General features: G+C 41.0%; 1 protein-coding gene across 1 annotated transcript in view; it reads left to right on the plus strand.

Annotated features, from left to right (window-relative positions):
- LOC107123341 (utrophin-like) overlaps positions 1-15,428 on the plus strand; it is a 329,348-nt gene that overhangs the window by 194,739 nt on the left and 119,181 nt on the right. Inside the window, exons 5-7 of the mRNA XM_015426582.1 lie at positions 6,907-7,175; positions 9,724-9,870; positions 13,113-13,191. Coding sequence (XP_015282068.1) covers positions 6,907-7,175; positions 9,724-9,870; positions 13,113-13,191 — 495 coding nt within the window. The remainder of the gene's footprint in view (positions 1-6,906; positions 7,176-9,723; positions 9,871-13,112; positions 13,192-15,428) is intronic.

Below are 15,428 nucleotides of genomic sequence, written 5' to 3' on the forward strand. Positions count from 1 at the left end.
CGAGGGAAAACCATAGAGTTTTCCCTCGGATGACCGTGGCCCCGCCTCCAGCGTGCCTGGCGTGCCCGCGTCACTTCCGGGCTATGTGCACGTCGGGGTGGAGTTCCCCCAGGGGCCCGATCCGCTGGTGGCGGGGAACTGGCCTCTGGGGCGGGGTTTTCCCCGCCCCCCGGGGGGACTTGGCAAGCCTAATAATATATCATTATTTTAGCAAAGTGTGATATTTTTATTAGCATTCAAGTTAGATGATGGTACAGTCAGATGGATTCACAGCTTTTGGAGAACTATACACACATTGTGTTCATCATAAGTGGCGCCTCCATTTCCAAGAAGGTATATTCTGGGTTTCTTCATCCCCCCCCCCCCCAAGGGGGGGGACTTTTTTTTTTTTTTTTGTCTTTTTCTTTTCTCAGTTACTCAGAGCTAAAAATATTTTCTTCAAAACTGGATTTCTAGTGATTGAGACTCCACTGTAACTCAGTTTTGTGGAAGGTTTTTTCACCTTTTGTGGCTATGGTAAAATTATTTCAAGTTGGTGATAACTCACTCAAGGGAACATTGGGTGATTTTCTACTTTCCTGTCTTATGACAGAAAGTCCACACTATATTGTCTTCTATGGCAAATAGATGGATTAATAAACATGCTCATTGGGAACATTGGATGATTTTCTACTTTCCTGTCTTACGACAGAAAGTCCACACTATATTGTCTTCTATGGCAAATAGATGGATTAATAAACATGCTCATACTTTCTGAGCAGCTGGTGAAGTAATGATAATGTAGTAAGTCTCATTTAAGAAACGGATGGGTTTCATACCACATAAAGGGGAAAAAATGCAACTATCAGTGTACATGCCAGCTTGTTATATGACAGGGAGATGAAAAGTTGTTCCAAAGAAAACTGTCACTGCAAACAAATTTCTCATTGGTTAGAACCCCTGTTCTGTGTGACCTCTGTAATGATGAATCTGGTTTCATCCATTTAGAATGAATAGGCTACTCATTAAACATTCTGGGACATCAAAATGGCAAGCATTTTTATGTGCAAGTTATAGCCATATCTTAAGTGAATAGATTACAAGCATCTCTGTATCTCATAAAAGCACATGTCTGGCTTCAATTCTGTAGTAATGTCTTTCTAAAATCAAATTTACAAGTATTTCCAAGGCTCTTTTCCAGAATTAAAATAAGAACACATTCTGCCCCTTCAGCGTCTCCACAAACTATACCTTGAATAGGGCATGGGGAACCCTTGAAAAATTATTGGGATGCAGCATGGAGGAGGGAGCGTATGCAAGGATGGTGAATCAGCAGAAATTTCTCCCCACTTTGACTAGAACTTTTTCTTTGTGCAAGAGGGTGGGTGTGTTTTGCAGTTTTCTTCTCAAACTGCTGCTTCTCTGCTACATTCCTCTGAGTATCTGAAGGACCCCAAATCCCCCAAATGACAGAATTCTCTTTTCATGTAAATTATTCTGTCCCCTTCTGTTACTGTCTTCTGCCAGTGGGTGAAGACTTTTTTGTTTTGTCTGGCATTACCTCACTGATTCTCATTGACTTTTCCCATCCCATCCCATTCATGTGTTTGTGTTTTGTTTTTAATTGCATTTTTAATTTTGTTTTAATGTTTTTGTTGTTCTCTGCCTTGGGGACCCTAACTTGGGTAGAAAAATGGCTTCAATGTTTTAAATAAAAATGAAATAAAATCCATCAGAATAGCTTTTTGGGGACCACAGGCAGTTGTAACATCCTCTTCACTTTATAGAATGTAAGCCATTAACTTTTATGATAAAATACATAATCTTTATATAAGCCTTAAAAATATTAAGATACAAAAGTATGGCTATGGCTTGATTCTATCAGTTAATGAAAGAACTGCATAAATTAAAAAGAAATCAAGACCAGAGAAAAATAATCTGTTTCAAGTTTTATTACAGGCCCGTTACAGACTCAGTGCAGGCTTCTTGTTATCTGTGGAACCAGCTCTGGGAGCCAGTTTAGGCAAGCCTGGTTGAGACTGAGATTGAAAGAGATCTTGGGGTTATAATGGAAAGCTCAATGGCCATGTTGACCCAGTGCGTGGCAGTGGTGAAAAGGGCAAACTCTATGATAGGGAATTAGGAAAGGGACTGGAAATAAAACAGCCAATATTATAATGCCATTGTATAAAGCTATGGGGTGGCTTTTTTGTGAAATATTGCATGCAGTTCTAGTTGTATCTCAAAAGGGATATTGCAGAGTTGGGAAAAGTACAAAGGAGAGCATCCAGGATTACTTGGGGATAGGAACACCTTTTCTAAAAGAAAAGACTTTCAGGACACTGAATTAGATTATTGGGAAATAGGCTCGGGATAGACAAAAATAATTATTTACTCAACTGTGTAATTCACTGCCAATGGAGGCAGGGATAGCCACAAGCATAGATACCTTTAAAAGGAGGTTAGATTCATGGAGGAAAGGTTCATCAGTGGCTACTAGCCATGGTGACAGAAGGGAACCTCCATCTTCAGAGGCAATAAACCTCTGTATACTAGTGCTGGGAGGCAGCAGGATCAGTGGGACCTCAGCCCCTACGGCCTGTTTGTTGGCCACTTTGTGAAGCAGTTTGCTGGACTAATGGGACCACTGATCTGATCCTGCAGACTCTTCTTACATTGATATATTTTTAGGACATACTGTCTGTCTCCTAGTGGCTGCCATTTTTGGAATAATTTCACCCCCTGCCAGTACTACCAGTTAAGGTATTTGTAAGAAATCCAAAACCCACTTTAATCCATCTTTTTCATAGCCCTAAAATGGGAACTCTGGTTAACCACAATGATGGTTAACATTGACACCAACAAACTATTTAAGTACAGTTAGCGGGACTTCTTTAAAAAAGGAGATTGGCTCTATAGTTTATATTGTCCTCTGGCTGTGAAACTACCTGCTAAACAGTTTTTGCCTGGCATTGTCCTTTCATCATTAGGTACCATGCAGTATCTTCTGTGCGGAGAGCTGCTGCACCTCACCTCCATCCCCCTGTACCATAAAGCAGTTAGGTACCACTGAATGCTGCCCAGCACCAAAGGCCTCCCTCCCCATGCTTTCCCTGGCCACACAGTCAATAAGCAGCTGGCTTAGGCAAGCTCCCTTCGTCACTAGATGTCTCAAAGTGCTCGCAATGTTTTCCTGCCCATCTCACTTTTAAAAAATTACATTTATTTTAAAATTATGTTATTGGCTTGGTACCATCAATACACAAAGGGAAGCATAAAAACATCTCATGGGTTCTTCTCTGTATATACCAGTGGCCAGAAATATATTATTTATTTATTTAAATTTCTAGCCCATACATCCCTGCACTGCAGGGCTCAGGGCAGATTACAACAGTAGAGATATACAATAAATTTAAAACAATTAAAACAGTCTACTCAATATTAAAACCTACACAACATTGATTAATACAGCTTACAGATGGCAATAAGATACAAGTTAACAAGTGCTCCCCCAAAAACTTTCAGTATGTGTCCATAGATGAATAACCAGATATTGGGCAAGTGGCAGAAAAGCAGCAACAGTAGCACTGAATAAATAGCGCAAGGTCAGATAGGAGAGGCCAGTGTAGTTAGATCTCTGCTACCTCAACCATAGGTCTGGCGGAACATCTCCATTTTACAGGCCCTGTGGAATTGTAATAAGTCCCACAGTGCCCTGATCTCACTTGTGAGACTTTTCTACCAGGCTGGGGCCAGAGCTGAAAAGGCTCTGGTCAAGGCTAAGCAGCTCTCCTTTGGGATGGGGACCACCAGCAGACGTTGATCTGTGAAGCACAAAGCTCTTTGAAGGACATAAGTGGAGAGACAGTCCTGCACAGAGGTCATTTCGGGGGGGAACGCGGGGGAACGAAGTTCCCCCGGGTGAGGTGCAGGGGGGCGGGGCACATGACGAAGCCCCGCCCCCTGCTTCCGGCTGCCCCGCTTCCAGCCCTCTTTCACCAGCCATGATGGACACAGGTCAAGGAGGCAAGTGGTGGGCTTCACAGCTGCCAGGGTACTGTCAACCTCATCCTGGAAGAGTCAGCTTAAATGTCCATGATTGGGCCCAAAGACGGCCAAGGCGTCTCCAGTTCACATACTGTATCAATAGAGGCTGGCAGGTCTTGGCAGAGTGACAAGATTTTATCCACAAAAATCTCACACCTAATTGTCAATTTGCTATCTTTTTTATTTCCCTGTGAAAGGGAAGTGAGCGAGCTAATTATTCTAAATAATTGAGCAGGTGAAGAGCTTGTGGACACAATGGAAGTCATGTAGAATTCCTTCTTTTTTAATATGTGCATGTGTGCGTGTGCATAAGAGTGTGTGTGTACCTCTGGTGACTGACCCCTAAGGGGGGCCTGGAGGATATTCAGAGAGGTGGCTGAATAAAGCCTGCTCCTGCCTCCCACCTCTGGTATTTCAAGGCAGTCTCCCATCCAAGTAGTTGCCAGAATCAACCCTGCTTAGTTTCCGAGATCTGACAAAATCAGGTAGAATTCCTTCTTCACTGCTTTCACTACCACATAATATATTTTCATAAACATCCTATGATATGTTCTTGTAGCTTCATCCCAAGTTCACTGCCACACTCACTCTAGCTATCTTAGCTCACCTTTCATCCTCTGTAGCTCCGTGGTGTACCAAGGGGCTTATTTCGAATGGGAGCGAAGAGGGCGGGGAGCAATTTTGTCAGTGGCCATCAGGGAGTGATTTTGTCAATATTGTACAATATCTTGAACAAGTGGAAGATACAATAAGTTTGGATACAGCAAGTTTGTATCAAACAAGTGGGGATACAGTAAGTTTGACTTCGTAAAAGTGGCGATTGCAGTTTATTTCATGTGTTTCCAGTAGTTCAAGAGCTACACTGCAAGCAGAAATTGTGTTTTGGATCCAGTCCACTCTTTGCCTATTGTTTATATTTTAATTATAGTAGAAAGATGGGTTACAGTTTTTTTAAATATATCTTAAATGCTTATTTAAAAGTGGAGAGCTGCAAAGGCTGTCCGTGCAAACAATGTCTGCGATAGTTTCCTATACAAGATTATTTTTGAAAATTACAAATTATGTGCTGTGAACCAGTTAGTGTAGAAAGATTGTCAACACATGGTTTTGAATGTTAGAAATGGTTATAGGAGTTCAAAATTTTCTTTGGAGCAATCAAGGAATGTAGTTTTGTATTTCTAAATGCTCTCGTAAAAGTTCTTGGGTGACCTTAGAAAGAGGATATCAGCCCTTTGTCTATGAACTGAATGCTTATGAAGTCAATCAAATTTTACTAATATGCAGATGTGTTTCAGGGTCAGGCCCACAGGACTTAGAAGATTTGGCTACAGATGCCAAAACTGTAATTAAATTGTGATGAGAAAAACCATGTCTTCTCTATTACAATAAAAACTGATACTGCAATAAAAGCCGAGAGTTGTTCTGAGAGTTCTACAGGCATAAGGAAAGTTTGCATAAGTGAGCATGTCAGACTTGATAATGTTGTTTGATCATTACCACAGATAGTTGGTTAGCGGATTCTGTTTTGTGATTTTTAAAATATAAATTCTAGTCTTTTGGAAGTTATAAGAGACGATACTTGTGGGGTTTTAAATGGTGTTAGCAAATTTACCACAATGGGTAAGCCTTTCAGCTTACTGTTCTTTTGCCTAAAAGTATGTGTTGTTATTTTTAAAAATGGAATCAAATGAAGTAATACCTGATTGCGTGCAAAATGTGCATTGTCACTACATTTAGAATGACTTGCCTAGTTTCCAGGGCTGGATTAAGACTTTCTGAAGCCCTAAACCATGCCAAGATTAAGAGATTCCATGGCATTACCAAAAAGCAATTTAATGATGCTTAGTACATGTTTTGTATTTAGAGAACCTAAATTGTGACTTACTAAGCTTGTGCGTAAACCCTGGCTCTGCCAGTTTCATTGTGATGCTTTCTTAATGCCAACAGTACAGTATTAACTTTTTTCTAGTTTGAAAAGTTAGGCATTCAGGGGTTAATTATTGGATATATTTGCTGCACAATTAGTTTTTGTAACCTATAGATTTAATGTACATTTGCTGTTAATGCTGTTTGTTGGTCACTGTCAAACTTTTTCTATTAGCTACTATGTTGCACTGAATTTAAAGAACTGCGAAGAGAAGGAAAACGGCCAATAGCAAAAGGGCTCATACAGTATTTGTTTAACAAAATTTATTTATATTCCCCCCCTTTCTGCCCTCATAAGGGTCACCACATCATAAAATCACATCTCCACACCATTACTCCCCTAACACAGATCATTAAAAGAATTAAAATCAAAGCTAAAATACATACAAACACATACCAAGTAAAACATTGGTCATGAAGGAGGAATCACCAAGGGAAAGTCGAACAAAACAAAAAAGTCTTCATCAGCTGGTGGAAAATGGCAACAGAAGGGGACAGACAAATTTCCCTGGAAAGAAAGTTCCAGAGCTTTGGTGCCATTACCAAGAAGGTCCTCTCCTGGCTTGTCACTTGCCTAATTTCAGAAGGCCGAGACATTTGATGCAGGGCCTCTGAAGATGACCGTAGTGGTCAGATAGATGGCATATATTGTGGTTCTGATGGTTCTGCTAGTCCAATCTCTTGTGCAAAAGAAATAATATCTTTGGATTTTTTCCATACAGTTCTCTAATGTATGTAAAACAGCATTTCCATGAATAGTTAGTGGTGGAAAAGGCATCCTCATTATTTTGGTTTGATCTAAAAACCTGTGAAAGCACACCAGGTACCACAAGTAAGGTTGAGAATTGCTGCAGTAGTCTTAGGATGTGGGTGTCATAAATCTATTCAATTTCATGTGAATGCTGTTCTTTCCAGTCTACAGTAGTACTGACATTGAAATGTTGTCCATTATAGAACTCACCCCTGAAGAAAAAGCCCAGAAGATTGCTAAAGCTATGCGTAAGCAGTCTGTGGAAGTGAAAGAGAAATGGGAAAGCCTGAATACCTGTGCCAACAGCTGGCAGAAACAAGTAGACAAAGCACTAGAGAAGCTGAAAGACTTGCAGTGTTCTATGGATGACGTAGATGCTGATTTGAGAGAGGCAGAGAATGCACGGAATGGCTTGAAACCCGTTGGAGAGATACTAATCGACTCATTGCAGGAACACATTGATAAAACAACAGTAAGCACAAAGCTCCTTTTGAGTGTAACATATGTTGAACTATGGCCTTTGTGGAATATTAAGCTGTGCTTAAGTTTGAGGAAGGTGCTTATAATCTGTGGCCTGGTATTCCTGTGACAAGCATAGGTTATGAAAAACAATATTTGCAGATTTCCTCATTTCTTATGTTTCATCTTGAGAAATCTTACAGAATTATTGTAGTGGCAGTATGGTCACAGGAATATGACAAAACAACATGGGGGTAGATAGTGAATGCAGGAAGGCTAGCATCACTAGTGAGAGGCTATGCAGCACAAAGGATTGGTTTTCTGAACGCCTAGAGCTGTTAGCAAATAGTGATAACCAACAGGAATAGCTGCAGAACTTACGTGCTGCTGGAAAATGACCATTTAATGGATTTAATCAAATTGAATAACTTGTTGCATACTTGTTATCCTGTTCTGATTCCATTTTGGAAATGGAATTCTAAGTGCAGCAATAATCTTTCAAAGTCTAGTGTCTTTGTAGTTGTGAAACAAAATAACTGTGTCTGGAGTCATACCTCCTGTCCCCCACACTTACTTCCGAGGAGATAGAGACTGTGCCAAAGGGAGAACCAGAGAAGCCCTGTGTGATGCCGCAGGAGCAGCTTCCCAGTTCATCACAATGCCCAAAGATGCCAGACTGGCCAGGGCCGTCCATCAGCCATCCCCCCAAGGGCCGTAGCAGAGGGACATGGTGACGAGGGTGGAAGAGGAGCAGCAGAACCCGCCACAAGCGCTGGCCTGTTCCTCATCTTTTGTGGGAGCCAGGAAGGCTTCGGTGGAGCAGGAAACAGGCTGCAGTGACCTCCTTAGGCCAGCAGGGACTAGAAGTGAAGCCCTGTTGAGGCTTCCCATGGGGGAGGGGCAGGAAAAATGGGATCCCAGGCAGTGTTCCCTCTAAGCTGAGTTCGTGTGAGCTAGCTCATAGTTTTTTAGCCTCCAGCTCACACATTCTCGTCTTAGCTCAGGAAGGATGACTCCAGAGCAAACTACTTTATGCAGTAGCCAAATTGTTTGCTCACAACTGTAATGCCAGGTAGCTCACAAAGTAGAATATTTGCTCACAAGACTCCACAGCTCAGAGGGAGCATTGATCCCAGGTAGGCTGCTGCTCACCGGGCCTTTGGACCCACCACTCCTATAGACCTGTCCCCCTGGATACATGGAATGGGTGAGGCCAGAGTTGTCCCACCCCCAGGCAGTCTTTTAAAAAGTGCACCTTGGAGAACCAGGGAGGAAGGGCCAGACCTCACCTAAGACAACTAGGGAGAGGTTACTGGCAGGAGTGAGAGAGGGAAGAGGGTGCTGTAACATCCCCCTCCTCACTCTTTTCTTAGGTTCTTCCCTCAAGGCAAGCATGATTTAAGGAACCCTGGAGAAGGAGACAGCCCTGAACTCCAGCCCAGTGCCAGAGCCTGACATCCTATTAAAAGTATTTGATTAAACTCGCAACGTCTTCCTCCATTTGAGGCTATGCTTTTCTGTTTTGCACTACTCCAAACCTGAGAACTGTGAAAATCTGTAAGGCAGAGAATGGGAACACAATTCTGAAGTCACTGGATATTTTAGCAGTGGACTATACAGAGCTACAGGCTTATTGTCCATCAACTCATGGATGTTAATAATAAATTGGACTGTTGCAGGGTAATGTAGCATCACACAAAAATGCAAGACAACCTTCTTATGTTTCACTCTTGCTTTCACATATCGAGTAAACTGAGCTCAGTCAATTTTGATTTATATCCTTACAGATTTTGGTCAAACTTGATTTATATCTTTGTCACTATTGATATAAAGAGATATATCCTCTCTTCCCCCTTTCTCATTTTAATACAAACATAAAAGCTTTTGTAAGTTGTTGAGAATGCTTCTTTCTGTCTTGAAGAAGTGATTTGTAGTATCTTAATGACATTTGTTTAAAGGAAGGTAGAAAGGAGCTTATTCAGTTTTTAGTGTATGGAAAACAGCAGCATCTTTAGAAGATTATGAGGGTCTGTTAGCAAACAAAAAGCTAAATGAATGTTGGAATTGAATGACCAGAAACTGCAACTGGGATGGGGGAAGAGTGCTGAGAAATCTGTTGATTGCCTGGAAATACAACAAAGTGACAAGTGCTTTTCTTGTTTCATCCTAATTTTCATGGTTTACAGATACATTGTGCACTTCCCGAGGCATGCTAGGAAAGGCCTTGAATATATCTTGAGCGTCAATGCATTCTAACACTTATTGCTGAGTCTCAAGAACTTTTAAATGCTCTTGTCTGATTATCTTTCTAATTTTATTACCGTTTCATTGTTTCCCAGTAAACCTTGGGGATTTCAGACATTCTTCCTCATACCCCATCCTAGCAAATTCACTACATTTTTGGTGTTTACTGTAACACATAAAGCATCTGAGGGAGGTCAGTGGATGAGAACCATCACACAGAGAAAATAAATGAGTGTGCTTTATATATGTGATTTGTGTGAAATGAGGCTGCTCTTTAAGTTGTTTCATTAAATATAGGTGTATGTTTACTCTTCTAGGCTTTTAGGGAAGAAATTGCACCAATCAACGTGAAAGTTAAAGCAGTAAATGATTTATCTAGTCAACTCTCTCCGCTTGACCTTCATCCATCATTAAAGATATCGCGACAGCTAGATGACCTCAATATGCGCTGGAAACTTTTACAGGTATTCTCTTCTTGTCTTCAGTAAATTAGGAAACTGGTATAGACAGTGTAATTTCTTTCTTTTTCCTATTATCATTATTTCTTGTCTGTTTTAAAAGCAACATGCAATGCAGACATCCTTCTCCCTTTCTCTTTTGATTGATAACCTGCATTTTCTGCTATCTTCTGCAGCTGAGTTCACACAGGGGGACAGAATTAACCTCCAAAGACACATGTACATGTTTTGCATCAATATAATACCAATATTTGTATCAATTTGTATATTTCAGAATATTCTCCATAAATCAAAGTTATTAACATCTTTTGTATGTCAGCAATATGTTTTCTATTGTCCCGTCCTGACAAATCTTTTGTTTTTACTTGTAACATAGGTTATCATGTAGTATTACTGAGGCTTTTTAAATGCATGTATGATTACTCACTGGAACTAGTAAGAAAAAAGAGTTTGCAAAAACCAGGGAACTTGAACTCCAATAATAAGTAATATCTAGCTAAGTAACATCAGCCTCAGTTTATCCTCCAACAACCTTGTATGGTAGGTTTAGCTGAGAGTGACTCACCCGAGCTTCATGGCAGAGGCAGCATTGGAACCCATACCTCCCAGATCTAAGTGAAACACAGCAGCCTCTGCAGCATACTAGTCAGGTTCTAATTGGGGCAGAGGCTGTGGCAGCCATCCCTAGAAGTCCCACCCATCTTTCAGGGCCCTGAACCAGTCCTTGTGATTTTGGCTTCATGCAAATCTAAGTGATTGTCAGCCAATCAGAGACCATGGGACTCCTTTAGATGCGATGAGTTAAGCCAGCCTCAGTTTAAGAAAGGACGAGAAAACATTTTCCCTCAAAAGGGAATTTTGGTGGCTCTGGATGATAGTGTCATCTTAAGCAGGTTTTTATTTGGTTTTTAGTTATGATTTGGGGTTGGTTTAGGGAAGAGAGTTTGTTTTAGTGAAACAAATAAGCATCCTGTTAAAGATCTATTCAGGTGAGTGGCCATGTTGGTATGAAGCAGGAGAACAAAAGTTTGAGTCCAGCGGCACCTTTAAGACCAACAAAGTGGAATTCAGGGTATAAGCTTTCGTGTGCAAGCACACTTCTTCAGGTCTAACATTCCTAATTTACATGTACAGGTTATGTGGACAGTAGTTCTCTGTGTTAAAAGAGCAACTTTGAATCTGGAGAGGATCCTGTCTGTTAGGAACTAGGTTCTAGTTAAACTTAGTAAGCTAAGGTAACCTGTCTGGATAAAGAGGAATCAAATCTCCCCTCAGGGTTTATTTGTGTTAAGTGAGGCTCAACTACAAAGTGGTTACTTTCATTGAAGACTTATGGGGGTGAAGTTGAGAGCCAGTTTCACATTATATATTGAAGCCATTCACATAAAGCATTTGCTCTGTTATATACTTTATTTTCTGTTAAATAAACCTTTGTTGTTGATCTCCATTTGTGTCTTGTCTGTCTAGTCAAATATCTAGCAAAAACTGATTTTATTTACATTACAAAAAATTATAGCCTTGGTCTAGCCAGTTTCCAAATAAGAGACCTTTAAGTAGCACACATTCTACTAAGCCTTTAATCAAAGCTTGTATCCTGTCTGTCTAGTCAAATATCTAGTCAAATATCTAGCAAAAATGATTTTATTTACGTTACAAAAAATTATAGCCTTGGTCTAGACAGTTTCCAAATAAGAGACCTTAAAGTAGCACACATTCTACTGAGTCTTTAATCAAAGCTTGTATCCCACTTTTTACCTGATTATGGCAGTTGGGTTTAAAGAATATACTGTGATCACACACACTAAATAATCCACTTTCAATCCACTTTCCAATTGGATTTTACTGTGTGAACTGGCAAAATCCAGTTGGAAAGTGCACTGTTAGCTGTCTGAAAGTGGATTATTTCATGTGTGTGATCACAGCCAGAGGAGGTGCCAGAACAGGGGACGGGACATTCTTCAGTCCAGTGTGCAGTTTCATCAGAGTCCTCCCTCTCTAGGTCAAACACACCAGCCACTAGCTCAGGTTCTAAATGGGCAGAAGCCTTTCCAGAATGCAGTTGAAACTGCTGCATTCTTACAAGTTCTTGACCTGTTCCAGTAATTACATTAAGATGGTGAAGTACTTCTTAGAGACATTCCCAGGAGAACCTAAGATTTTTTCACATTCCCATGGCCTTCTCATGCCACAAAACAGTGATGTTACCATCCTCTTGCTATACCGGAGACCGTGCATTCAAAGCTTAATGTGTTTTGAAAGTGTCTAGCACAATCTTATTTCTTCTGCAGAGCACTGTAAGAGGCAATACAATGTGGACTGGAGAGCTGTCTGTTTAGAATTTCACTAGTCATTCCAAAATGTGTGTGAAGATTAATAGGTTCATGAAAAATGTTCCAAATGTCCAGACTAAGAGGTTTGATAGATCCTTAGTGCCTGTATGATCAGGAATTGGTCTAGAAAAGCTTTAAATTGAAATTTTATAATGAAAATCTCACTCTGGCCCAAAGTTTTATTTATCTCTGTCCAGATAATTTTTTAAAAAAATTCTTTTTCTGAATCAAAACCTTTTATTTATTTTTTTGCTTCAAAAGGAAAAATTCAGGAGTGTGAAATGTTTGAAAGTGGGGGGGAAATGTTCCTTTATCTTTTGACATCTGCAGCCTGCAGAGTTAAGATGTAGTCTGCTGAGAAACAGGGTGTCCTGCAAGGCAAAATTATTAACGTTTCTGAGGCTTCTTGTCTGTATTTCTTGCAATGTAATTTTGTTTTTGGAATGCTTTTTATGCCTTAAGGAGGTTTGACTAAGCAGTTAGGCTCCTGCTGGATGTGCCAGTACAGTTTAATTAGTAAACCAGGAGGATATCTGCCTATCTTGACAACCAGCAAACAGCATGCTCCAAAGTGGTTCCTTGTAATGGTATCTGTGAGATCAATACAATCAAAACGAGACCTGCTGATTCCAGACATTTGGATAAGGGAAGAGGGGAGAGAAGCAGAAATTTCAATGGACATTGTTAGTCACTGTAAAAACCATTTTTGTTATTGATTTGTATTGCTTGCAGGGTGGATATTATTAGCTTATATTTAAACATTTAAAAATTAGAGAGCAGATATAAATTGTACACAGAAAATATCTCTGATATACCTAAAGGCCAATTGCTAAAGGTGGTTATAAGTAATTATCCATCAGGATGGGAGCTTTGCATGATCAGCTGAAAATATTTTTGCCTTTATGTTTGTAAATACAGGTATCTGTAGAGGATCGCCTTAAACAACTACAGGAAGCACACTGGGACTGTGGCCCTTCTTCTCAAAATTTTCTTTCCAGTAAGTGTTAGATACTGTTTATAATATGATTTTGAGAGACTGTTTGAGAGAGGACCCAATTGCAGATAACAGCGGTATTTAATAGGATAAAATGTTATTTTCTGTGTTTACCTGAGTAGGAAATGTCTGCTTACACATGTACCACTTTCAGAAAGTAATGACTGATTATCACATTCCTAGGTAGATATAATGCACCTTTGTACTGGAGTGGGGGGAGGGTTTTTTTTTAATTTCACAGCCAAGAAAACATGCCCATTGCAGTGTAATGACACTTCCTTCCAAGTATCTGTGCAAAGGGAATGTTGAATCTGCAATCTGGGAATGCTCAGACACTAATGTATAACTGCAATCTCTGGTAATTAGCAGTTTGTAGCACAACTTTACTTCCATAACTTCTAGTGTGTAAAGGCAGCAGGGTGTTAGTTCCAGTGTGTCTATGAAGTTAGCCAAAAGAGAAAAAGAGAGGGCGGGCTAAAAATCTAATAAAAAAATAAATAGTTTGCTTAACAAGTAACCAAAGATATCTCATATGGCAATCGTTTCTTTTTCTGAAATTTGTGTTATATGGTCAGTCTCTTTAGCAACATATAAAATCTAACTTGGGTCATATAGAAGAAGAAGAAGAGATTGGATTTATACCCTGCCCTTCATTACCCGAAGGAGTCTCAGAGCTGCTTACAAACTCCTTTCCCTTCCTCTCCCCACAACAGACACCCTGTGAGGTAGGCGGGGCTGAGAGAGCTCTGACAGAAACTGCTCTTTTTCAAGGACAGCTGTACCAGAACTATGGCTTGCCCAAGGTCATTCAGCAGGTACAAGTGGAGGAGTGGGGAATCAAACCCAGTTCTCCCAGATTAGAGTCTGTGCACTTAACCACTACACCAAGATACAAAGAGAAAGTGGAGAAATGTCTACTTGGGTGTAAGTAACAAGTGCGATTCTCCCTGCACTGATGGTGGTATGGAGGAGGAAGGTGAAGTAATTATGACTCTCTTAACATATCAGAGTCTAGTTGTGGGATGACATTAATGGGGTTTGCCACCTCTTTGTGGTCCAGCTGGGCAATGGGCAGGTTATCCTGCTAGCTAAGTGCAACTACACTGTCCTCCCTTGTGCAGTATGACAAGGTTTTTCGTTGTTAAAGGGATAAATAGTCCTGGCATCTGGGAGAATGCTTTGATTACGCGTTGCCTGGGGCCTCTGTACACACAATGGTGGTTCCTGCAGCCCTTAGAAGGCCATTCATCAGCCAGTGCAGATTGACTGATGTAGGATTAACCTACTATGGGGGATATGGTGGTTTCTAGCCTTGGTCTGTTCAGTGAGTTTTACCAGATTTGACTCCTCCCATAAAGGTGACTTGGTAGTGGTGACAGTGTCCCCAGGCCCAAGCCACTTTTTAAGAATATTGTTTTGTCATCTGTTACGGTTTGTTCTTGGCCTTCCTCTCCTGTTTTTCTTCCTAGACCTGTTTCAGAAGGTACAGTTTTTTCAAGTGAAAAGTGAATTTCCCAAGTCAATTGCTAAATGATCAGGTGTTCTTTTGGTTGATGACTGGTCCCTCTGTTGCTGATGTTAATCAGTAATGCTCCATGGCATTAGTGGAAGTGGGTGTTTACCACTAGGTTAAAGGCAATGTGTCTCCCTGTGGTTCGTTGTTAGATACCACCAGATTACTGTCTGATGCTGCATTAATCTGCAATAGGTATGTGCAGGGGTCATTTCGTAGAAAAACAGGTGCAGGAGCTCATTTGCATATGCCACACACCCTGACATAGGGCAGGCATGCAAGCATGCTTGGGTTCCCTGCCCGATCTTCTCCAGGTGCCCCGCAGCTGTGGGGCACCTGAAGAAGATCGGGCAGGGAACCCAGGCATGTTTAAAATGCCTTTCTTTCCCTTCCCCATCTGAGGAAGGGAAAGAAAGGCATTTAAATCCCCCCCACTTCCCCGAGTTTCTCCGTAAAAGCGGAGAGGCTCGGGGGAAAGGGGGGCATGTCTGCCTGCCTCCCCTTCCCCTCCCCAGCCAACCCGCCATGGTGGGCTGGTTGGAGAAGGGAAGGGAAGAGCAGGGAGGCAGACATGCCTGGGTTCCCTGCCGTGGGGCACCTGGAGAAGATCGGGCAGGGAACCCAGACATGTTTAAAATGCCTTTCTTTCCCTTCCCTGTATGGGAAAGTCTGTACTGTCTGTTGTTATAAGTATGATCCTGCGATGTAATTTCTGCACTATACTTTT

The sequence above is a fragment of the Gekko japonicus genome, unplaced genomic scaffold (genome assembly GCF_001447785.1).
Source record: "Gekko japonicus isolate JY-2015 unplaced genomic scaffold, Gekko_japonicus_V1.1 scaffold1564, whole genome shotgun sequence".
NCBI lineage: Eukaryota > Metazoa > Chordata > Lepidosauria > Squamata > Gekkonidae > Gekko > Gekko japonicus.